The sequence below is a fragment of the Glarea lozoyensis genome (genome assembly GCF_000409485.1).
Source record: "Glarea lozoyensis ATCC 20868 chromosome Unknown GLAREA4, whole genome shotgun sequence".
Lineage (NCBI taxonomy): Eukaryota > Fungi > Ascomycota > Leotiomycetes > Helotiales > Helotiaceae > Glarea > Glarea lozoyensis.
In genome coordinates, this window is record NW_007360999.1 from 880,408 (window position 1) to 904,241 (window position 23,834).

A 23,834-nucleotide genomic window follows, 5' to 3' on the forward strand; every position below is an offset into this window, starting at 1 on the left:
CCGCCCAATGTGCCTGTATGCTGGTATAACGCCACAATAATGGAGGACCGACAGTATAACTATTATAATATTACACCATAAAAGACTCGCCACAACCGCATTGTTCCTCTGTAAATTGTTAGCAGGGAAGTGGACAATATTTGGACATAACCTACTTATGTTTGGATTTGTGAAAGTGAACCTCTGATTCAGCTTGTCTTCCACCCAATCCATTTCGCTTCCTACTATACTGAAAAGGGCCTTGCTGTCAATCAGAACTTTTACGCCATCTTGCTCTACAACTTCGTCGAATGGTCCCGCCTTTTCCACATATTCGAGGTGATACGCCAAACCGCTGCATCCCCGATTCTTAACGCCCACCTTGATGATCTTCGCATCCGGCTCGTCTTGCATTGCGCGCAGCTGATCAACGGCAGTTGATGTGAGTTTCATAGCTGCCTTGGTTGGTTTAAACTTGTATCTGCGAGGTTTCGTTGCCGGTTGAGATTTTTGCGCCTCGACTTCGGGCAGACTCAGAGTCGAAGCTTCTACTGGCTTAGGTTCCCCGAAATCGAACCCATTCGCATCTTTAGGTGGTCTAGTATCGTTGACCTGTGGTATGCCGCCGGCTATTGAAGTGTCGGGGATCCCAGTATTTCGAGGTGGCGGAGGTTGATTGTTCATAGGATAGGGCTGGTATGCTGTACTGGTTTGCATCTTTCGTTTCGATGAGGTCTGCACAGGCTGTGAGGAAGAGAATGTGCGAAGAACATGTTGACATGGCCAGGTTGAAGAGATTCTGGAGTGTGAGGCAAATCGTAGTACCAGTGTTGAGGATGATGTCAGCGGTGCAAGTACCCGTGGTACAGACATTTTGACGATATGAGGAAGGTTCAGGTAAAGATAGATGTTGTACACATTGGTAACATTGAAGATGGTTCAGTTTTGAGGACCGGTGAAGGTTGTTGGTTTGGCTGTGTGGACAATGATGCGATTCTAAATCGTCCGACTAAGCTGAATAATGTGACGATTTGTCTACCCAATCATAAGACAGCTATTGTCAGCTGGGGAATCAATCGTGGCAGCGTATGGATTTAAAGCTAGAACTGCGTGTTGTAATACAGTTGGAAAAACGAACAACTTTCCTTGATCACAGTAAGAAGGGGAAGGGATTCTGAGAACGCTTTCTATTTCCATCAAGCCTCGGAGCCTTTTGCCAGTCAATGGTGGTTTTGAAGAGGATAGTCTATCGGAGCGGAACAACCTTCGAGCGCTGGCCCCCTGGCGCCGGATAGCTAAGCACGTGCTAAGTCCTTTCGGCATTAGTTCGGTACGGGCTTACCCATGCACACGCAAAGTTGATGGCATCGGGGTCAAACGTAATCGCATGTGCACGAAGCACGCGCAGCTGTCTCACAGAAACTAAATCTCGCAACCGCACAAAATCCCAGCTGGCAATTGACTGAACACTCTCCTCTGACGGCCATGATCGATGGAGCCTTCACCGCTCACCCAACAGGCTCGGCCTGAGGTTTTTCAACAGAAAGTAGTCGAGCTCTACGAAGCTTTGTTCAAGGTGCGACGATTGCGTTATAGAAAATGCCAGTTTCCCGAGCCTAACCATTTTTTTAGGATGACGAGGAAAACGAAGTTGACAAAACGGAAGGGTTTTGGAGGGAGTTTTTTGCCTTGAAGCCAGACAAGGCAACATTACACAAGATTCTGGATAAGCTGAGCCCAGATGATTTACTCCACTTCCAGGTACGAGGCCGAAATGTGACGAAAAGGGGTCGGGGCCTGATGTCGATATAGAATCAAACACGGCAGCTCTTTTCAAGGGCTATATCTTGCGTCAAGACAGGAACCGCTCCGGCAGATGCTCACGCCCTGGACGTAAGAACCTTCTTAGTGATCTGGCCGCAAGACACGGCTAACGAGACAGACCATCACGGCGTTTCTCGCTTCTGTACTTCCTAAGAAATACAATAATGCAAGCTCAGATATAATAAATGTCCTGGCTGGGTTAGACGATGTGGATGCCATATTTACGGATTTCGTAGCTGCGTTGGAGGTTACAATAAGGACTGGCCGTACTCGTAAGAACTTGGAGGCATACGTTGGGATATTGCTAAAAGAACACTAGTTGAAATTCGACAAAAAGCGATCGACGTTGCGCTCGCTGTCGTTTCTGGCGCATATCAGACCAGTCTTCTCTCCTACTTTACACATAGAGATCTCTTCCCATCTCTAATGAAAGTAAGCACAGTCGCCCTGTAACCAGCCTAGGATCTAAATTATGTCCAGTACGTTCAAGATTCCGAAAACATCTCGCGCGCATTCGAACCGTTTACCCTCCTTGGACTTCTTGCCAATTACAACAAATTCGAATTCCAAAATCCATATCGACTACGACTCGACGATTTTGTCAACGAGGGTACAATTCAAAAGATCATTAGATCCGTTGGTAGTACGTGCGCTACATCCCGGGGGAGATATATCGCAATCCAGGAAGATCTCCCAGAGGGATGGTCGATTAGCACAACCCTTAGTATGATTGGCCTTGGTTCAGTGGCACCTGGCGCAAAGACAGCTAAACCTACCATTGACCCTGAAGCAGCGAAAGAAATGTTCGCGAGACTGTAAGCTCACGTTGCCATGACATACGCGGATGCTAATTGATCAAAGGCCAGGAAGTGAGGCGGCGGTCCTCCTTGCAACATACGATTTCGCACATGCAAACAAGCTATTTTGTTTCAACTTTGTCACTCTTCCCGCGGAGAAGGGATCGGAACCGCCAATTAGCAGTTTTGTGTCCTTTACTTCGTATCTTTTGCAACATGCGCACTCGTCGTTCCGGACGTCTCAGTATTCGCACATCAACCTCCTAATCCTTCGACTCTTGATTGAAGATCAAGTCCTCTGCAAGAGGATATGCAGTGACGAGAGTAAAATGTCTGTGAGATTGTGCAGACAGAGGCAACCGTATCTACCCCTAGTTCGGGGAGAAAGGATGCTTGCAGCTAGTATCTTGGACACCATGATTGATGGGATAAACCACAATTTACGCAGGCGTCTGGATGTTGACCTCTATATTCTTTGCGTTGGAATCATTTTGCGGCTCATCTCTCATTTATCGCGATCGCGCACGCGATTGGTCTACCACTGGGCAGAGCTATTCCGTTCTCTTCTCTCGCTTGTCCGATTTCTCACTACATACACAGCAGATCTGAAAAATCTCAATCATATTGATACGCTACTTGACGATCTTGTTAACTTGATCGCCCTATCCTTGTCAGCTGGTGAAGCATTTCTCCTAAATCCTGCAGCATACGATGACTTGTTCTACAAGTTGATTGAGACGGGAGAAATCCTGGTAAAGTTTCGGGACAGCTATGAGTTAGGGAAGCGACCAAACAACTCTATCGGCACCTTGATTAGTGTCACGGAACATTACAAGGAGCTTCTCGCGAACGGCAGCCAAGGTAGGAGAGGAAAACATCTCACCAACATCCAGGTTGCGGGCGTTATCAAACAGGGCTACGAGACGCTTAGTATTCAAGCCAAAGAGGGACTCGATGGCTGGGAAAAATACCGAGAAGCAGATGAAAGGGTGTTCTTAAAGAAGATAGCTCGAGCTGCGGTGGCGGATGTGAAGACGCTTCTTGTAGATGGCTGAATAAACACGAGGTATTCGGAGCTCTAGTGTACGATACATTGGAGGCCTGCGGGCCTCGACCAGTCTTCACGAAGACGAAGTACCTGCCATACCAGTCTTCGCGAGTATGGTGGAAAAGGAGGGGCAAAAGCTGAGGCGATGCTCATACCAGCAGGGCGCCGGCCAAAGGAGGGTTAGTCGGAGAGCTGGATCATCATTGACGGGTATCACGGTTGGCATCAGGCCATGACCGGGGCGGTGAAAAGGACCACGAGATGTAGGGAGATAGACAAATGATAACTACTTGTTGAAGCCTCATTTTTCTGGCGACGGCAGGCTAGGCAACTGTGGACGGTAGCGAAGATCTTGCAGGGAATGCCACCTCTTGTTGGCATTGAAGCTTTAGAGCTGGCGGCGTCTGGGTGGCCTCGTGGCACGGCGGTTCAAAAAACTTGGGGGAGAGAACGGCGGCAAGCGAATCAGCACCGCCAAGCGAAGAAGCTTGAAACGACCGTCGCTCAAATGCAACCGATTGGATGTCACTCTGAATCTCAGCAAGGCACGAGGTACATTTCTCGGGATTAATTCTTGTCCTGATCTGCCGTCTTTATTTCTGAGTTTAGATAGACGGTAGAAGATCGCAGCTGGCGGCAGGGAAGGAGAACCGGTTTTCGTGAGAGCAGAAGGAGTCGGTGGTAAGCGAGGTCGATGCTCGGGTTGGACCCTGGATTTGAGGGTGAATGCCATTGGCGGGGTTAGAGCGGTGGGTGGGTAAAAGCCTTGATTCCCGCATCCAACTTCCCAGCGCACGCTTCTCCCTCACCTCACACTGGCAGAATATTCTCCTTCATTCGTGCTTGATCAAACAACGGTAGGAATTGAGCTCTTTTGAAAAAAACTTCGTATCTTATTCCCAGATGCACCGCCTCGTTCGGCAACAGACGCTTCATCCAACCGCCATGTCGTCAGGTCGCGTCGGAGCAGCTTCCACGTTGGACGATAGAGTAGAGAATCAATTATCACTGAGACGAGTCGAATAAAGGAAGTCGCTCCCCAGCACCTGAAGGCGACTGCTTCGAAAGATGGACACCATCAAGTACATCCAGCTCCCCCTCGGTGTCCCCTTGCAGACGATTTTCCACCGCTACTACCAGCTGCAGTCTTCAATATCAGAATCTGTGCAAGTCAATTTTGGGAGCAACACCACCACGAATATACCAAGTATACCAAATATACCCACGCGCGCCCTTTCGTACCGACCGTGTACCTCTTGTACTCCACATGAACCGACCACGAAGTATCACCAGTATATTCTTCCTTTGTTGAGCCGCCTCGACGTTCCCGCTACTCCGTCGCGACCTCGTCGTTGCGCCGACAATCGACTGGCTGAGAACCTCTCCTCGTCAAAGCGGCTATTTTTGGATGCGCTTCCACCATCAAACGAAATCGAGTCAATACCACATCGTCGCAAATAGACCTACGACCGGGCCTGCAATTTAGAAACAAAGCCGTCTTTGTGTCTCGCTTCATCTCGTCAATCGTCGAGTGCTTTGTGTGTGTTGGTTATTAAGTGTAAGTCGCTGCCCGTTTGACTCGCTCTGCTTTGTCTGTTATTCACATGCACCTTGCTCACGTGCCCCCGTTAACGAGTTTCCTTATTATTGTCCCAACCATAATAGTCATTGTTTCCTTTACCATTCCATTCAGAACAAAGGAGCTATTCAGGAATAGTTTCATTGTCTAATTTTATTCACCGTTCATACTTTTGTTGCCGATCGAATAATTAATTTCTACTTCCTCCGCTTTCGCACTCACACCATTGCCTCGACCATATTCACAACTCATTCTTCATTATCTTCCTTTTACAACCTCAGAGAACTTCCCCACAACATCTCAAACATAGAAACACAGACTAAATGGCTCCACTGGATGGACTTAGATCATTCCTGGCGTCTCACACTGAGATGTCTTCCACGAGGAACCCCCCAACCCAAGGCTACCCAGCCGTCCCAGCATCCCTCGCCGCCAACTATGAGATGCACGACTACGCAACAGAGGAGGCCGCTCCTCCTCCTTCCACAGTACCCTACTACACACCTTATCTAGGACTTCGAGCCCGACTATCGCAAGTCTGGATCAACCGATGGACCATCTTACTACTTCTCATCATCGTACGCCTTCTCCTCGCTATTGGAGATATCAACAAAGCCATCGGTTCAGCCAAAGACGAAGCATTATCCGCCTGCAGCAGCGTCGAGAACGTCGGCAGTGCCATGGCATCGATGCCACATTATCTCTCCCAAGGCGTCAATGCATTGGCGGCTGATGGCATCACCAACGCTGTTGAGGGACTGATGAAGATGGTACTACTTACCATCACCGGCGTCGAAGAGATCATTCTTTTCTACATCAATATGTTGACCTCCACATATGTCTGCCTTATTACTCTTGTCATTGGCGGCAGTCTGTCCGCCGCCATCGGATTGATTCAGGACGTTACTGATTTCTTCACCAAGGAGATTAAGGATCTCACTGGCGATATTGCTAACGAAAGCAAGCAACTCCAGGACAAGATCAACGACTTGCTGGGCAAGATCAGCTTACCTGGCCTTGGTGCCAAGCCACCCCAGATCGACTTTACCGATGGCATCAATAAGCTAAACGGCATCAAAGTCGACCCCACAAAATTCAACCAGGAATTGACCAAGCTCAACGCATCGATCCCCACGTTCGACGAGGTCCACAAGTTTACTGACAGCATCATCCGGCTCCCATTCGAGGAAATCAAGAAGCTCATCAATCAGTCGCTTCCAGCATACAATTTCGATGGATCAGTCTTCCCAGTCCCGCAGAAGAAGGCTTTGACATTCTGCTCAGGAAATAGCAAAATCGTTGATTTCTTTACCGGACTTTTTAAGACCGTGGAGAAAACCAAGATTGCCTTTGTCGTTATCCTGGCGATTGCTGCCGTCGCCGTTTGTTTTCCCATGGCTTGGCTCGAGATCAAGCGTTATAGAACCATGCAAAGGCGAGCACTATTTTTTGGAAAGCATGGGTATGATGGATTAGATATCACCAACATTGTTCAACGTCCATACACTTCAAATTTTGGCATCAAAGTCGCTTCAAGGTTTAAAAGCACCAAAGCCCAGATACTTACTCGGTGGTTTTTTGCCTACATTACCTCGATACCTGCGCTCTTCGTGCTTGCTCTTGGGTTCGCTGGTCTTTTCAGCTGTATATGTCAACTCATCATTCTGCGAGTCGTCCAGAAGGAAGTTCCAGCCATCGCACAGGAGGTTGGAGGTTTCGCTGACGAGGTCGTTTACGCGATGGGTAACGCTTCAGAAAGTTGGGCCACCGATTCCAACAAGGTCATACTTGGCGCTGGAGCACAGGTCAACAAGGACTTATTCGGCTGGGTCAAAACCTCAACGGAAGCGGTCAACGGCACGCTCAATGGATTCACCGACAAGATGAACGAAGCTTTGAACGCTACCTTTGGTGGTACACCCCTGATTGGCCATGTCCAAGGTCTCGTAAACTGCCTCATTGGCATCAAGATCGCAGGCATAGAGAAGGGACTCACCTGGGTTCATGACCACGCACATGTTGACTTCCCGACTTTCCGACCAGATGTCTTTTCTCTCGGCGCTGCTGCGTCGCTCACCAACTCGACGGCTGACGATTCCTTCCTTGCAAACCCAGGAGATGTGACCGGCGACGGTATCACATCTGCCATCGCCAAGGTCTCAGACAAATTGAAGGACGGGTTACGCATCGAAGCAATAATCTCGGCCTGCCTCATTGCGCTGTGGTTCTTTATCGTGCTAATTGCGTTGGTTCGTGTCATAGTTGCTATGATGTCCAATGACAAGACTCGCGCTGAAGGCGGACCTATTGGTTATACTGGCGATAATCGAGGCGCACTTACACCACGTTCTCCAAAGAGAAACAATGGCAGCACGTTCCCAACATTCGGTGGACCGCTGAGCGCGACTCAACCAGATATGAACGATCGCGATCCATTTGCAGATCGCCACTCGTTGCACGACGAGAAGCACGACGTGCACCACGGTGTCGCACAACGAAACGTGGAAGTCAATGCCCACCCTAGTCACTCGAGGAGCAGCAGCTACGGATTCATCGATGAGAAGAGATAGAGGATCCAGATTGATTAGTAATTGTATCTCCGTTTCATGCGGAACATGTGAATTTGGAGTTTGGGTATACCCGTTTATCAGACCGTGCATGCTTGGGTACTTCGGTTGGTTGGTTGCGAGCCCACCAATTTTAATTCACATACACTCTTTCATAACGTTAATGTTTTGTTTACTATGGGGGGAACCTCGGATCAAAGAGCTAGCCATGGAGTGGGAGACGTTTTAAGTCTGGAGGTTATTTTGGCAGTGGAGATATTCATTATACCTGTATGGAACCAGAAAACATCATTTAGAATTTGAGGAGTAGTTTAGCACAATGGACATCTATGATACTGTTAATTAGATGCCCTACAATTGCACTCTTTGCCTACGTTGAAACCTCGAATACCACTTTCTTTTTAGCCTCGAAATTCTATCTCTTAACCACTAATAAGGTATTTGGTTTTCAGTCATACCTCAAATCGCCCTCCCTATATGCAAACTCTAATCCTGAGCCTGCCTGACAAAAATACCTACCTAGAATACGTAAATTGTCTATCTGCCAAACTTATTCCAATTTCCAGTGCCCGTATAAGATCTAGATCCCACTCCACGAGTCCACTGATGTCTTTGTCCTTCGAAGGAGATAGCCCGAATCACGTGTTCGGAATGACTTCATCCTAGCCTCGCACTGCATCGACATCGAGATTCCCATCGCTGCAAGTCAGAACTAGTAATGCAGCGGTAGGCTCACAACCCATCTCGCCCAATCATTCTGCGCTCATTAGAGATGGAAGGGCGAGGGGGTCACCCAAAAACTCGGATCCATTGGAGTTTCGTGAGGACAGGCACGAAAGTGCTTCCAGAATAGACGTCTCAACGTCATCGAATCGGTAGGTCATGACATGTATTATGCAGGGCCGCTCGAGATCTGGTAGGACCCTTGTTATAAGTTAAGAAGTACCCTTTACTTTGTACTACTATTTTAGAAATAAACCCTTCGCTATCCCAAATTTCCGATATAACAAATCCACTCGCAAGATGCAAGCTGTTAAGAACACTATCGCTGAGAACCTTGGTGGCTTCAGGTATGTTGGTTTGAATCATAATACAACGTGTAACATGGACTAATAAATTCTACAGTCACAGCCTCGCCAAACCTGAATATCAGTTCGATCTCGAGAAAGATGTCCCAGATCAGACTGGAAAGGTAGCTGTCATTACCGGTGGCAGCGAAGGTGTTGGCTATGGTTGCACACACACCCTCCTCGCCCACGGTGCGGCCAAAGTCTTTATCATCTCCCTGAAAAAGGAAGTATTCGAAAAGGCCAAGTCAGACGTCAGCAGCACCATCTCTCCCGAAGCAGCAGGAAAGATGACATGGTTCCAATGCGACATGGGTGACTGGCATAAAGTTGCGGAGGTGGCTGGCCAGATTGCTGAGCAAACGGATCGAGTTGACATCCTAATCAACGATGCCGCGAGGGGAATCATGACATATCAGCTCACCGAGTATGGAATGGATAGACACATGGCTGTCAACCACATGGGCCACACCATCCTGACAAGTCACCTGGAACCTCTGATGAAGAGCACGGCCAAGAACGGACACACCGTACGAATCGTCAACGTAGGAAGTAACGCACACGAATTCACACCTAAAGACACTAAATTCGCATCTCTCGACGAGCTGAACCGAGATCTTGGTCCGAATCCCCAATACGGCCGTGCAAAACTAGCCACGATGCTACACACCAAATGGTTAACCAAGCACCTAAACTCCGAATACCCCAACATCCTCGCAAACTGCGTACACCCCGGCGTCGTCGAGTCCACCATGAGCACGCAAGACATCTACGAGCCATACCCCATTGCCGGCGCCGCGATGGCCATTGGTTTGAAGCCATTCAAGAAGGACTTCTGGATGGGTTGTGTGAGCTCGATGTATGCGGCTACGAAGACCGAGAAGAGCGGAGAGTATATCTGTCCGCCTGCGATTCCGGAGCCAGGCAGCGAGCTGTTCCAGGATAAGGATGGCAGCTTGGCGGAGAATTTGATGCGGTTGACAAAGGAGATTGTGGCTAGTAAGACGAAGACGGAGAGTGTGGATAAGGGATGTCCTATGAAGATGGCGTGATAGAATAATAGCTTAATCTTTTGTGAAGAGTAATGAAACTACTTTACATGTGCTGAATCATAATGAGCTGTAACAATTGACTTGATCTTGTGAAGTTCAGGTGGAAGAGAACAGAATCTAGTGACCTCCAATTTCCAGCGGCTGCTCTTTCGCTCTTCGCGAAGGATATGTCAACTTATACTGGAGTAATTGAAAAATCACGGGAAGCTGCTTCAAGAATTACTGGCGTTACTTGTTTGTCATACGAGAAAACATCATAACTGTTGACAAGTTAGTTTAATTACAACTCACCAAAATTGTAATCCAGACAAAACGCATTTCTGCTTATCCCAACATCAAAGGTATCATTTTCAAATATACATCACAAGACTATCTCCGACCTCTTCCTCTCGGCGATTTCATCACTCTACCCCCACGACCACCACCTCTATTTCCAGAACTACCGTGTCTTTTTTCTTCACCTAATCCTCTCCTGCCGTTCGCAATGCCGCCCCTGCCACTGCCGCCTCTTTGTGAGCCACGACCTCTGCCAGCTCTAAAGCTGCCCCTAGAATCACCACCAGTTGTTTTCCTGATAGCTTTCACATCCGCTTCATCCACGTCCATCTCATCATCTTCGTCTTGCCCTCTCTTATTCGAAAACTTTAGTCTACCTCCCCTTCCTCTCTGTACAGCATCACGGCCTTTGATAGCCTTGACATATGCACCCACACCGCCCTCATCATCTTCTGCTCCGCCGTCGGCAGGCGTGTCGAGAATCATTGCCTCATCATCGCTATCACCGCCAAGGATAAGTTTCCCGTCCAGGTCCATCTTGGCTTTAGTCTTCTTCCCAGGAAGACGCTGCTTGAGTGGTTTAGTAGTCGAGATATTTGCGAGAGCCCTGCGATCGAGGAGATCCAGGGGCTCGTCCTCTTCTTCGTGGATATATGTGTTTCCAGATTTCTTTGCGGCTTTTCTCTTCTTCCCCAGCACTTCGTTGTCTGAGATATCAGAGCCATCGGATTCATCATCACTACCATAAACTGCTTCGTCATACTCGCTCTCGAAATGACCTTTTCTCTTGCCACCTGAGGGCTCTGCACCATCCTCGTCGCTTCCTTCACCGGCTTCTTTTGCAGCATCCTTGTGTCGCTTGTTCCTCTCCTTCGTTTTGCGAATGTTCGTGATCAACTTCCTGTCCTCCTCGGGACAATTTTGGTTTACAACATTGACGCCAAACCTACGTATCATTCGCTCTAGAATATGCTTGACCTTGGCTTTGAAATGAGCTTTGTGTTCATGGCTCCAAACCATCAAATTTGGTACTAGGGTCTTCAACCTTGGAAGCATAAGTTCTGTGGGCAAGCTGATCACGCAAACTTTGACGAAGCCTAATACACTTCGGACGATCTCCCTATTCTTATGAGTGAGAAACAAATCCATTGTCTCAACCAGCTCGGCAAGCGTATCGACCTTCAGCGACTGCCTGAAGTGGTACAGTATTCTTGTCAAAGCAGTAATAGATGCCGAAACCATGTGAGACGCGGATCCAGCCAACCCAGCACTGACCATAGTAAAATATTCTTCCAGGTTTGCAGAAACTGTTGGCGCGTCATCTGGCATATTTGGTACTTTGCTATTATCAATGATCGAGCCCTCGGCTGCAACGATCTTCTCCCCCATGGATATCAACAGGTCAAAAGCGGTTGTCCGTGCTTTCTCGTTCACCTCTTTGCAAGATATGACAACCTCAGAAAGAATAGATGGAATGAAGTGGAGAGACGTATTTGGCAGGAACGGGATAAGTGTGGCGATTGCTAATAAGCGATCTTTTCGAGCAGGAGCGGAAACCTTTTCGGCACTATTCAGAAGCAATTGTTGGAGCTCATTGCTACGCTCCGCAAGAGCCTCTTTGCCAGTTGGAGATTCGGCGAGTCTTGGAATTAGCTTGTAAGCTTTCTTCTGCAACTGCGGATCACTGTCCATGATTATTATAAGTGATGCGATATTGAACAGAGTGCTGAAACTTTCTCGTGACAAATAAATGGAAATTGTGATAACCAGATCCATCAAAGTATGGCTCATTGGAGGCATTTTGCTGGTTCCACTTTGCTCTTTCTGTTTCTGTTTCTCGGCCTGCGTTTGTGCCCCAGATTCTGCAAGGGAAGACTGTAACATTGAGGTGACCTTTTCAAAAGTATCCATGAGCTCCTGATTTGGAGCAATGCTTAGGTATGCATTGATACACTGCAAGATGTGACCTCTGTGTTGAGGGAGAGTCTCACTGTAGACGTTGAAAAGAACAGCAAGCAGATTGCTTGCAAACCCGGAAAGATGGTCGATATTCTTCTGAGCGGTAACTTTGGATATTCTGGACTGCAAAACAATATCCTCCTCCCCCTCGATCGATAGTATTGCCTTATTCGATTCAACTAGAGTTTGGAGACCCCTACAGATATCGGAACGCAGCCCAACTTGTTGATACAAGAGGTTGGCAAGAAGCTCAGCAAAAGGTTGGTCGAAAGAGCCAATCAGATCGAGAGGTAAATCGCAGTAGCCCGGAAGGAGCGCCCATATTTGTTGGACTAGTGTTTCGAAAATCTTGATCTCCATCGTTTTCTCTGCGTCGCCATTGTCTATAACTCGCTGGAACATCATTTCGCTCAGGGGTACGAATTCGGTCTTGAAGTTGCTAAGGTTGGTGTTGCTAACGTATTCACGCAAAATGGGTAGCATCCAAGCTCGGCCAGGTTGTCCAGGCTTTGGTTTTAACAGGTTCAGCGGAAGGATGCTCAGTACACTTTGGGGACCCATAGCCCGGATAGCTTTTCCAATAATCTCGTCTGCCTCTTTCTTTCCTGTAAATGAGTCGTTGCCGCGAAGCTCGCCAATTGTTTGAACAACATCTTTTAGAATTGGATCGGCTTGCCAGCGCAGACCGTCGAACATGGCGCCCATAACACTGAACGATTCCATCCAAGCAGCCTGGTATTTTACGCTCAAAAGATCAACCGCAGCCTTTGCAAGCTTCTCTAACACCTTTTCGTCATATATGGAAGGCTCGGACAAAACCGAATCTGGAACACAATTCGCCATAAATGAGATCAAACATTCAGATGCTGAGACACGAATATTGTGGGATGATGAAGTGAGAAAAGATGCAATCATATCAAACAGCTCGGGTAGCTTTTGAAACGTCTCTTCGGGTTCCACCTGTGCGGATACATCGTAACCTCTGGAGATGACTGCAATCCATGGTGGTAGAAGTTGGGAGTCGTTTTGGGAGGGACGAAGTTCTGAGATGACCTCGAGAAGCCTGGGAAGTTTGGAAGAGGACGTTGCCTCCGCCATTCCCGCAAAGATAATCTCAAAAATTTCAAACGCGGCCATCGCCATGTATTCGTTACTCGATTTGGAAATGTGTAGGAGGACCTCGCACAGCGGCTCGATCTTTTTGCTTGGCCACCCACCCGAAGCTGCAGCAACCGTCTTTACTAATTGAAGCGCGTGTATTAACGCCGGCTCGTGCTCGGATGACACATTTTTTTTGTTCTTCTTGGATTGATTCGACAGGGTCGCAAGATCACTTAAGCTCTTGAGGGCCGTTTCTGCGCACATATCGGCCGCAGGATGGTCTAAGGATGGGCTTGGAGGCGGGCTTTTAAGGACATTCGTAATTGCTTCCTGCGCCTTCTTTCTGATCTTCGGCCTATGGTCTACTGCTAAATTCAGAAGTCCAGCTATTGCCCGCCGCGGACCGATTTGTGTATGCGACAGTTCCCATGCCGCCGAGTCCTGTGCAATAAGTAAAGATTCCAAACATCCTATCGAGGGCCGAAGCAGAGGGGCATCTGCCTCCGCAAACGTCAACGCAGGGGCGAGGTTGGTGAGGATTTGTGAGAACTTCGATCGAAGGAGGGGTTGTGGGGCGTATGGAGTAACAACATCCAGCAAGTAAACAACTGAAGTAGCCAAGTCTTTATTCACAGAGGTGGCAGACACGGCATTTCGAAGGAGGGCCAGCAGAGCAGCGAAATATCCCGTTGGCGACGGTTCTGTTTTTTGGTCCCGGAGTGTGTCTTCGACAGCGGCCAACACAACCCGAGTCTGCACTTGACGGTCAGCAATGTTCAACTAATTACAGAGTAGTGGGAGGTGCGGCTTGCCTGTTGTTGACTTTGTAGCTTTGGCGATCGGATCTTGTCGAGCTTTTCTTCTAGTGACATGGTGAAGAATTATACGGGCTCTTGCGCCTGGCTTCTCAATTGAATCGTCGTCGTGCTGGAATGGGTTCAAGACTCCACTGCAGCTGCGATAAAAATTATTTTTCTCCGATAACTGATAGCGCATAGGGTCTGTTGCGCCCACCGTAGCTGCTGACGCTGTCCAACTGGGTAGTCATGTGACGCTCTATTCCAGGTTTTGCACGCTTTGAGTTTCCAACAAATTACTTGTATATCCTGATTTTAATTTCTTCCTATCGGTTATTCTCACTCACGGCTGTTTTCACAGCAGAAAGAGCATTCTTTCGCAATCCGACCACAGTCTCCTTGAGACTCTCCTCGCGCGTCTCTCTCTATGTACAAATCGGCGTCAAGGCCCCAGTAGGAGAATAACCACCGGGCAGTGCCCCATCATTTCGCGAAGAAATGGAGAACGATCATGGATATATGCTTACAACCACAAGGAGAAGAAACCGTGGCTATATACTTCATACCATCGCAGAGAAGGAGACCACGGAGCTAAACTTCGGGACAAATCAAACTTTGCTCAAGAGTTGAGCTGTTAAGTGGTACCCTACCCTGTACATGCGTTATCAAGAACGCATTGCTTGTGGACACTCGATGTCTTTGGTGTAATCAGGTATTACTATGTCCATCTTGAATCGAGCAACAGCTGCAATTTTATTTCATCCCGCCATCTCGTGTCTTACTTCCCCACCGTGAACGGCCAGCTCTTTTCGACTGATCGTTCTCGGCAAAGGATTCGGGTTCGTCGTAAATTGCGGGCTTGTTGAAGTCGACAACGGGCTCACAGCGTAATGTTCAGCTTCTGGCGGCGGCGCCTCGGACAGAGGAGGTATAATGTTAGTAGGACTCGTTGTTTGGATCTGATCGCCGTCAGCCTCAACAATATTACGGACGCTGGGTTGTCTCGTACGCATTCCCATGCTCGTAGGTCCCATATCCGAACCGTCCCAGGGCAGGATCAACAGTTTGAACTTCTTCGATGTCTCGAATTCTTTCTTGAGTGTTTCCTTCTCTTCTTTGGTGGCATTGGAGGAGGGCTTGATCTCTTTCTCATCGCTTGGCAACTCCAACCATGCCTGAAATCCTTTATGCGCGAACACATTCTGGTTCCACTTCCTGAAAACGTTGCGCAGTTCTCCATCGCCGACCAATTTCTTCTGAACATTGCTCTGGACAGATTTTCTGTGGACGAATTTCCCTGTTCGGTATCCGTATTTGGGAGCCCAGACGAGGAGGAAAGGGATCGCAAGGGTGCCAGTCGTGATACCAGCTGTCCAAGCAGCCCAGTCTTCACCGGGCGTGAGTTTGGCAGCAATGCCAATTTCGCTGCTGAATTGGTACCATTCTTCGTGCGAAATTCGAAGCGGGGCTAGTCTCTCATCGTACGCAAAACCTGAAGACAAATCTATCTTTTTGGTGGGAACTTCGAATTTTGACCAGCTAGACTCCTTGATAAGAGGAACAGGTCTTAATTGGGTACTGGAGGTTGAAGTGCGCCGAACCGGGCCAACATATGATGGTGGTCTGTCGCCGACTCTTCTCTGAGTGTCAGTAAAGTTTCGACATTGCTGTGAAGGAATTGTGATTACATCGGTAAAGGTTGGTTATAGCCAGAAGGTCCCTGTGTTGTTGGACTTGATGGATCTAGGGGAATAGACGACGTCCCGGGTTGGCTCATGAGATGTGCTTGAGAAGCGAGGAAATCGCGTTCTTGTTCGTATAATGCTTTTGAGCCATTGTCCGAGGCCATGTTGAAATGTTCTTTGGCTGAGACGTTTGAGATATCCTTCTTCACTGTTTCTCAATAATGTTGTACTTGTCAAAAGCTGTCGCAAGCCTCGTTTGTTTATACAGGACCGTGAATATGGAAAACCCTCTTCGAGAAAGACGTCCGTCAATTGAAAATGTACACAGCCTGGCTCAGAACGTCAGCAGAATTGAAAACGCCATTTAGTGTACGGCGCAGTCCCCCGTCTTGAAGCAATCAAAATGCTTGACCCAAATCACAGACACTGTCTGACACTCAAGCCTCTGTTCCTTTGATTGGCCGGGACGACTCGCCCCAATCTATTCTGCTGCTTTGGGACCATTTGTATTTGGTTATTGGTTGAACGGGACACGGAGCTCATGCAATTGCTTCGTTTACGTACGCATTCTCGGCTCCTCAGCCTGTTGCATTTGGTTGATAATTCATAATCATCTGTGGCTCAGCCTTATATATCCTCTTATTTGGCCATCCAATTGAGAAAATATTTTGGGGAAAAGATGCAATGGTCTAGGACATCGATTAGCTGTAGAACCTCGGTCATCATGCAGAATGTGTCATGGCCGCCCACTGCAATAGCTACTCTCTTCCTATCAAGGATGTCTTGAGTACATGTTGGTACATTCTATTTCGTCCCCATCGATACATATTTCTTAGCTATGAGAGATTTGGGGTAGCTCAACACATCTGCTATTTTAGGCCTTATCCATCTCCATAACTAGATGTTGGGGTCCTTGTCGGTCTTCCAGCTAATAAATGTAACTTTTTTCGTACTACTGTTCAGATTATCCCCGACATTTCAATTAGAAAAAAACTAATTTCCACAGTCTGCTATAATGTTCCATTTACTGACCATAAAGCTTTTGCTTCCACTCATAATTTTAAGGTTTAGCTCAATTGAAAGCTCTCAATTCACCGATTCGCTACTTAGTAAAAGCTACCCCACAACCCGAGAGCAGCCAGTCCCTCAGCCTTGTTGTTACCAAAACAATCGTCCACAACACTCGAATTTTACAATGATACCCCCAGTAGACAACCATATTCTCCAATCGAATCCGAAATTTGCTGCTCTTTATGCCAACCTTACGAACAACATCCTAAACTCAGATGGCTCTACGACGAATCACCCCTCTCAAAAGGAGCGGGCCGTTATCCAACTAGTCTGTAACCATTCCAGCAGCGACACCATAGTTCTAACTTTACAAGACGCTTAGAAAAGCACAAGCAAGTTCTGCGAAAGATAAATTCCTGATTTCAGGTCTGCGAAATCTAGATCTCTCAACCCCGCCTGTCGCAAAGCCATCAAAAACACAGCCTAGACCTCCACCCCAACCACTTCCGTCAGAACTCGTTGAACTTATCCTGCTCCTTACATCCCGCCTTACAGCAACACAGATACCACTTGCACATATCAAACTCCTGGAATCAACGCCGCAATGGCGCTCATTACCAGAACATCTGCCCTACATAGCCTCTCTGCTTTCCACCCATCTACAGACACAAGCTTCTGCACTCACGCGCGTCCTCTCACCGACAACGAATCCTTCATTTATACATCGTTCGATACCGAAATTGTATCCGAGTATTGCGGCTCTGCAGGAGGAGATAGACACCAAGCGGCTCGCCCTTCATAAGCAACGAAGCGCCCTGACCACACAAACGACTACTTTATTGCAAGCCTATCAAGATGCCATAGCCATCACAATCCAGCTTCTCGAAACCTCGAAACATGGATCTTTATCTCTCGAACGGCATTACCTCACGCAAATAACTTATCTGGCACTTGAGGCCCAAAAAGTAGAGCTCGAAGCTCGAGCGAAGTGTGTGAAGGCGAAGAAAATGATATACACACCCGAGGCGGTAGAAGCTCTGGGGAGATACAAGGAGAATCTAAGGGATGCGAGAGAGAGACTGAGTGATAGGAAGAGAAGTGCGGAAAGGATACTCTGGGGTTATGGGGTAGGGAGGAAAGAGGATGAGGGTGGGAAGGAAAAGGAAAAGGTTATGAGAGAGATTGCTAGGGTATATGGGGAGTTGAGAAAAGAGATTGGAGAAGTACAAAGGGATGTGGAAAGGCTTCGTGGGAAATAAGCGACTTTTGGAATTATAGTTACGATTTATATGGGACATGAAATCGCTGGTCGATAGGCCTAGGAGTAAAATAAGAGATCTGGGAATGATACCAGGCGAGAATCTTGCTTAGGAAGCTGCCTCAGCCTGGCAAGTCTAGGGCTAGGTCATGTAGCAGCTGTACATGGGTAACGGCTGCGTCAGATTCGATATATGTAGGCTCAACTATGGCTATCTAAGGCTTAGGATATGACATGGTGATGCAAATGATTTACCAGCCTAGCAAGCATCTTGAACAATATACTTAAAGATGCATGTTCTGAATCTACGAGTCAGTTGCGAGTTTTGCTCGCGGTAAGCGTGAAATTAAAACATGAACCAATTAGAATATCTTCATCATGTTGTACATTTGACTTCTATCTAATACAATTATATAGAGCATATAACTCTCATTAGATCAGATCTACCTAGAAAACTTCGCTCCTCATTTTTCATGGCTTGACGGCGTGGATAGCTGCAGCGAGTCTCTTGACGTTCCCAGAGGTAATACCGGCAACAGAGATTCTGCCGTCCTTGGTAGCATAAACGGAGTGCTGTGCACTAGTTAGCTTCATTTTAGTCACATGTGTTTTTGTTGCTTACCTCCTTCGCCAACTTGTCCATCTGCTCAGGAGTGAGTCCTGTGTAGGCGAACATGCCAATCTGGCTGGTGATGTGGCTCCAGTCATGTTTTGATCCCAAATTCTCCAACTCTTTCTTGAGAAGAGCTCTCATGGTGATAATACGGTCGGCCATACCCTTAACTTCTCCTAACCATTGCTTGTTCAAGGCAGGGTCGTTAAGAATCTCAGAGGCAATACGAGCACCGTGAACTGGAGGGTTGGAGTAGAGAGGGCGGACGAGAATCTTGATCTGAGAATCGACGCGCTTTTTCTCAGCAGCATCTGCACAGACGACGGAGAAAGCGCCGACACGCTCACCGTAGAGACCCTGTATGAGAATTAGTATTTGATATTCCAGAATCCAAGTGATTTTGTTTACCATGTTCTTAGCGAACGATTGGGCAAGGCATGGGTTATGGCCTTGCTCAACAAAGTATCGCAAAGCGTAAGCATCCGTATCAGTGTTACCTGAAGCGAAGCCTTGATAAGCCATATCAAAGAAAGCGTAGTGTCCACCAGCCTTGACAGCATCACTGATTTCCCTCCATTGCTCTGGGGTTGGGTCGACACCAGTTGGGTTGTGTGCGCATGCATGGAGCAAGAAGGCACTGCCTTTTGGAGCACCTTTGATATCTGCAACCATACCCTCAAAGTCGAGCCCGATCGTATCCTTGTTGTAGTATCGGTATTTCTCGACCTCGAGGCCTGAGTCCTTGAAAACAGCGGCGTGGTTTGCCCATGATGGGGTTGGGATATAGATCTTCTTTGCTCCAGGGAAGAATCTCTGCAGGAAAGCACCACCAATTCGGAGCGCACCAGTTCCAGAGATCGACTGGGTGATGACTACACGGTCGAGGGCGCTTGAACCTTCACCATAGGCAAGGACAGCGGCGGCCTTGGTGAAATCTGGTACACCAGTAATTCCCGCATACTCCTTATTCAACTTTTGCTCGATGACCTTGTTCTCGGCGCTTCGTACGGATGGGAGTACATATGGTTTACCCTGATCGTCTCGGTATGCGCCAACACCTGCAATTGAGTTAGGGCGTTGCTAGTCCACGTAGCAACGTTATCACCTACCCAAGTTGATCTTCTCCTTGAAACCTGTCTGCCTTGAAAGCTTCCGTGATACCTGAAGCACAGTTAGGAAAAAGCAATTGTTTGACTCCCAAAAAACTCAATACATACCGAGAATAGCCTTTGAAGAGGAGATGATGTTAGCAAGCTCGCATGATTACACGCAGATAGTCTAGACACTTACATCCTGTGTGCATGTTAGTAACTTTGCGCTCAGAGGTTTGGATTGCGCAAAGACTCACTGGGGGGCCTTGGGGGACGTCGGCCCACGTCGAAGCTTGTCTTATAGCTCCGACATTTCTTGCAGCACCACGGACAGCAACTTGCCTGGTGGCGAGTCTAATTGAGGAGAGCATGTTGTGATGGGAGGAGCGGAACTGGTTGGGGATGGAGTTCTAGAAGGAAACAAAGGTCAATGGCAAGCGATCACAAGAAAACAAACTGGCGTGATAGTTGTACGCAAAGTTTTTATAGCTTTAGTCACGATGACCTGGTTGATTTGCTTCTTTTCTCACTCGCGGAACCTGGGGAAATTTGGCGTCAATTGGATTATCCCTGTTGGTCTAGCATACACATCGGTGCTAGGCTTCCGAAGACACCCGACTCGGATCCGATGCCCGGGACAGAAAGAATTGCAGAATACTCCGTACCTAGGCACGCGTCTAGCAACACCCCCATCTTCATAAATCCAATGATGGTAGTGATACTCTCCCACTTCATGAACATCCACGATCGGATGCATCAGTGACGTCTGCAACCTCGGCACCGAGTAATAATATCAACCACCTGTGGTTGTACAAGTCGACTATTTACAATCTAAAGGCTTTTAGCCTCAGCTGCATTTGCCGCGATCGACCTCAGTCCTGCACTCATTTAGCCTGAAGGTCAGCCGTATTGGAAAACATCAGACACCTCAAATTCCGCGTTCGTGATGGCTTCACCTCGGAAGGCTATTGTCGTAGGAGTTAGTGGTTGCTCCTCGAGTGGGAAAACAACGTTGAGTCGCTTACTGCGAGACATCTTCCCAAATGCGTTTGTCCTGCACGAAGATGACTTCTACAGAGCCGAAGTTGAGTAAGTGCTCAACGACAGGAACATACCGTTCGCCAGTCCAACAGCGCTGACATTGGGTCAGGCTTCCTAGCAAGGAGGGACACTTGGATTGGGATTGTGCAGAATCGCTTGACCTTCCTGCGATGGTAAGCTCGATGGAGCACATTCACAAAGAGGGGACTTTTCCGGTGCGTCAGTGCAAAGTATCAAACTAAGTAGGCGACTTACGATTTGCAGCCGGATCTCGACTCCAAAGAAGATCAGAATTCAGTTGGCAAGTGTCCTGTTCCAGATTCTACGATTGAGTCTCTTAAAGAAACTGTCAAGGCTTGGGGCGAGCCAGGAAACCCAGGCCATGGTCTGTTGGATTCTGCAGAGAACCCCGTCCGGCTCTGCATATTTGATGGCTTCCTCCTTTATTCTGACACGATGGCAGTAGTCCAGCCACATATTGATATTAAGCTATTTTTGCGTGTTAGCTACGCTAAAGCTAAGGCGCGACGAGAAGCCAGAAGTGGATATGTCACTCTTGAAGGATTCTGGGAAGATCCACCTGGATACGTTGACAAGATTGTTTGGCCAAACTATGTGAACGATCACAAGTGGATGTTTGAAGATGAAAACGTCGAAGGGAAAGTCAAGGGCGAGATGCTCAAGCAAACGAATATTCAGACCCAGATAGGAGATCCAGATATCGACATGGCCACAACATTGGAATGGGCAGTGAAAGTGCTCATGCAACAGTTACCAAAGATTCTTTCAGGAAGCTCTCGTACCGCGATTTGAGCGAGCCGGGGCAGGGAGTGAGCAGTTAATTAAGTGTGTCATCAATTGGTTCTAGCAACCTGGAAGACTACAATACCCACCAATCTAAGCCAGGAATACTCAATCGAAAATACGTCAAGTGTCTCGCATCTTGTTTACTCAAAGTCACTCAAGTCATGCAATTCTCAAGTCACTTCATTTCCTACCTGTTTATCATGTGCACAATTTTGCCATAGGTTCATTGGTTTCTATTTAGCTACCTCTTTTTATTTCTATATAAGTTATACCCTCTACCTCCTCTCTCCTCAGTCTGCTTTGACACGTTAGTCCTTCTATGTTTGCGTAGCGCACTGCAGCAAGTGATCAATAATGTTGGGAGCATAGCTGATACTCCAAATTAACAACAACTGGTCATTCTCCTGATTCTCACCGTGCGAAGATGCTTGCAATTCCATTTTAGTTCCTGGGAAGTCAATGTGACTTACCGAAAATGCTTGGTATTGCAAATTAATTCATACGAGTTGACGACAAAAATGCTTGCAACTCGGCTGTACATGCAATTTAGTTCCACCATCAAATGAGGTTCGAGTTTATGGCCTTGCTGTGCGTGTTGAGGAAACTTGCTGTGCTCGTCAACAGATGATCAAAAGCAACCGGGTGCTATACGCCAAACGAACCCCTCATGCTCCTATATCCCAGCGGTGACTGTAAGTGCGGGCCATCTTTGCCAATCTTTGGCGACGCTCAGCTCGTCTCACACCGCGTTCGGTGTTACTTAACATCTCTCGAAGAGCGGCATCATCGCGTTTACATTCTTTGCAGTGGTACCTGCGAAATCTGTGAGTACCCGAGGATGATGTCCAGTTCGTGGCTGGGTAAGAGTGCATGTTAACAACAACCGTCAAGGAGCTGGTGATACGCTTCCAGATATGGGAAACCGCAAGGGAGATGCGGCTCTTATTGTGACCACACGCCGAGAGTAGTTCTTCATGTTCCTCGATAGATTTTCTGCACTGAGGACAATACCCAGCCTTGTTTAGGTCTTTAGCCATGGGTGGCAGGTTGAATGTGCAAAAGTTGTGAACTTCTCCCGCTTGAAATGATCTTCCAACTGTACAGTGATACTCTAAGTAATGCCCACAGTCATTGAAACTGAAGGCGTAGGGGATACACAACTGGGTGGGGGAACCGTCTGGTGGGTTACGGTTGCGAACTTGAAACAGGTGTGAACATCCATCATGAACGTAGTACTGAGGCTTTTGGGACAGATTACTCAAGACATTTTCCAGAGGTGCTCGAATATCTGGCGTGGGTTGGTGAAACATTATGAAGTCAGTTGACTTCTGGGGCGATGGTTGATGGGCTCAATTTTTGGTGTCAAGGTTGGGGAAATTTGCTTAAGAACAGACTTCAAGCGGAATATGCCTGGCACACCTAACTACCATTTATACAGCCCTCAGAACAGGTGGATGGTGAGGTAACGTCGCCCATTCCCCATGCCTCGCTTGTAAGCGCATCTTGCAATAACAATGCCAACAACAGCGTTGTCAAGAACAGACAAAGACAATCGAACCAAGTTGAAGACAACGAACAGAAAAATCACTGGAAGTGTGCCTTTTCGTTGTTATGGACAAAGGAATGCTTTCAGCGGAGCGGACAAAGAAAATTCGTTAACAGGCCACAGTAATTTGATCTTGATCGACTTTATCTCTCGAGTCTAAACCAGAGTAGTTGAGCTCCTGTGTAACTCACTTGTCAGCATCTCAAAGTCTAGCATGTTTCCATTGCTGGAGTTCCTTGGATTGATTTACCGACCTGTTGTTTTTGAGATAGCACCACAGAATCACAGAGCTTACAGACCCCCACCTAGGAAACCGCGAGCCCATTTGAAATGTCATATGGAACTCAGCTTCAGAAACTCCCGTCATATTTCTTACCTATACTCTTTTCCTGCTAAGGAGAGCTTCGAAATGGATGAATTGGAATGTCAACGACCGTGTGAAAGTTCGTATCAGTACTGTGCCCCCAAGCCGACGAGCTCAGTTGTACTTGAAGCTAGTCCTGCCATTCCTAGTAGGGTGTTGGTCGATGAAACACCACCTCAAGTGACCTCGTATCAGATCACAAGTAATCTTGATAGTGCAGCTTCTGAAGTAGCCGAGACAATTGCTAAAGTTAATTACTGGGTCGACGAGAGTAGCCACAATACCGACCATGGCCAAGGTTATTGTCCACCAGGATGTTTCGAATGTGTTGAAGTTGAATCCTCTTGAACTATTACCGCTCGTCACTTCTCA

General features: G+C 47.6%; 11 protein-coding genes across 11 annotated transcripts; 6 read left to right on the forward strand and 5 right to left on the reverse strand.

Annotated features, from left to right (window-relative positions):
- Nucleotides 1–70: 70 nt before the first annotated feature.
- On the reverse strand, nt 71–852 carry GLAREA_09646 (HesB-like protein; the record flags this gene model as incomplete). Its single annotated transcript, XM_008086242.1, has 2 exons — nt 71–108; nt 156–852. The coding sequence occupies 2 exons, from the start codon at nt 850–852 to the stop codon at nt 71–73; spliced, it is 735 nt and encodes a 244-aa protein (XP_008084433.1).
- A 619-nt stretch (nt 853–1,471) lies between these two features.
- On the forward strand, nt 1,472–3,655 carry GLAREA_09647 (uncharacterized protein; the record flags this gene model as incomplete). Its single annotated transcript, XM_008086243.1, has 7 exons — nt 1,472–1,555; nt 1,612–1,740; nt 1,792–1,872; nt 1,922–2,075; nt 2,123–2,235; nt 2,284–2,618; nt 2,665–3,655. The coding sequence occupies 7 exons, from the start codon at nt 1,472–1,474 to the stop codon at nt 3,653–3,655; spliced, it is 1,887 nt and encodes a 628-aa protein (XP_008084434.1).
- A 1,895-nt stretch (nt 3,656–5,550) lies between these two features.
- On the forward strand, nt 5,551–7,797 carry GLAREA_09648 (uncharacterized protein; the record flags this gene model as incomplete). The annotated part of the gene is made up of 1 exon (XM_008086244.1): nt 5,551–7,797. One exon carries the CDS (start codon nt 5,551–5,553, stop codon nt 7,795–7,797), a length of 2,247 nt encoding a protein of 748 aa, XP_008084435.1.
- Nucleotides 7,798–8,817: 1,020 nt separating this feature from the next.
- On the forward strand, nt 8,818–9,913 carry GLAREA_09649 (NAD(P)-binding Rossmann-fold containing protein; the record flags this gene model as incomplete). Its single annotated transcript, XM_008086245.1, has 2 exons — nt 8,818–8,864; nt 8,920–9,913. 2 exons carry the CDS (start codon nt 8,818–8,820, stop codon nt 9,911–9,913), a joined length of 1,041 nt encoding a protein of 346 aa, XP_008084436.1.
- Nucleotides 9,914–10,282: 369 nt separating this feature from the next.
- Nucleotides 10,283–14,121, reverse strand: GLAREA_09650 (ARM repeat-containing protein; the record flags this gene model as incomplete). Its single annotated transcript, XM_008086246.1, has 2 exons — nt 10,283–14,002; nt 14,038–14,121. The coding sequence occupies 2 exons, from the start codon at nt 14,119–14,121 to the stop codon at nt 10,283–10,285; spliced, it is 3,804 nt and encodes a 1,267-aa protein (XP_008084437.1).
- A 683-nt stretch (nt 14,122–14,804) lies between these two features.
- Nucleotides 14,805–15,895, reverse strand: GLAREA_09651 (uncharacterized protein; the record flags this gene model as incomplete). Its single annotated transcript, XM_008086247.1, has 2 exons — nt 14,805–15,681; nt 15,735–15,895. The coding sequence occupies 2 exons, from the start codon at nt 15,893–15,895 to the stop codon at nt 14,805–14,807; spliced, it is 1,038 nt and encodes a 345-aa protein (XP_008084438.1).
- Nucleotides 15,896–16,926: 1,031 nt separating this feature from the next.
- GLAREA_09652 (uncharacterized protein) lies at nt 16,927–18,001 on the forward strand (the record flags this gene model as incomplete). Its single annotated transcript, XM_008086248.1, has 2 exons — nt 16,927–17,070; nt 17,117–18,001. 2 exons carry the CDS (start codon nt 16,927–16,929, stop codon nt 17,999–18,001), a joined length of 1,029 nt encoding a protein of 342 aa, XP_008084439.1.
- Nucleotides 18,002–18,471: 470 nt separating this feature from the next.
- Nucleotides 18,472–20,075, reverse strand: GLAREA_09653 (PLP-dependent transferase; the record flags this gene model as incomplete). The annotated part of the gene is made up of 5 exons (XM_008086249.1): nt 18,472–18,573; nt 18,623–18,970; nt 19,022–19,671; nt 19,723–19,774; nt 19,962–20,075. The coding sequence occupies 5 exons, from the start codon at nt 20,073–20,075 to the stop codon at nt 18,472–18,474; spliced, it is 1,266 nt and encodes a 421-aa protein (XP_008084440.1).
- Nucleotides 20,076–20,650: 575 nt separating this feature from the next.
- Nucleotides 20,651–21,558, forward strand: GLAREA_09654 (P-loop containing nucleoside triphosphate hydrolase; the record flags this gene model as incomplete). The annotated part of the gene is made up of 3 exons (XM_008086250.1): nt 20,651–20,793; nt 20,855–20,960; nt 21,010–21,558. The coding sequence occupies 3 exons, from the start codon at nt 20,651–20,653 to the stop codon at nt 21,556–21,558; spliced, it is 798 nt and encodes a 265-aa protein (XP_008084441.1).
- Nucleotides 21,559–22,217: 659 nt separating this feature from the next.
- GLAREA_09655 (uncharacterized protein) lies at nt 22,218–22,862 on the reverse strand (the record flags this gene model as incomplete). Its single annotated transcript, XM_008086251.1, has 1 exon — nt 22,218–22,862. The coding sequence occupies one exon, from the start codon at nt 22,860–22,862 to the stop codon at nt 22,218–22,220; it is 645 nt and encodes a 214-aa protein (XP_008084442.1).
- A 645-nt stretch (nt 22,863–23,507) lies between these two features.
- On the forward strand, nt 23,508–23,810 carry GLAREA_09656 (uncharacterized protein; the record flags this gene model as incomplete). The annotated part of the gene is made up of 1 exon (XM_008086252.1): nt 23,508–23,810. One exon carries the CDS (start codon nt 23,508–23,510, stop codon nt 23,808–23,810), a length of 303 nt encoding a protein of 100 aa, XP_008084443.1.
- Between the last annotated feature and the right edge of the window lie 24 nt (nt 23,811–23,834).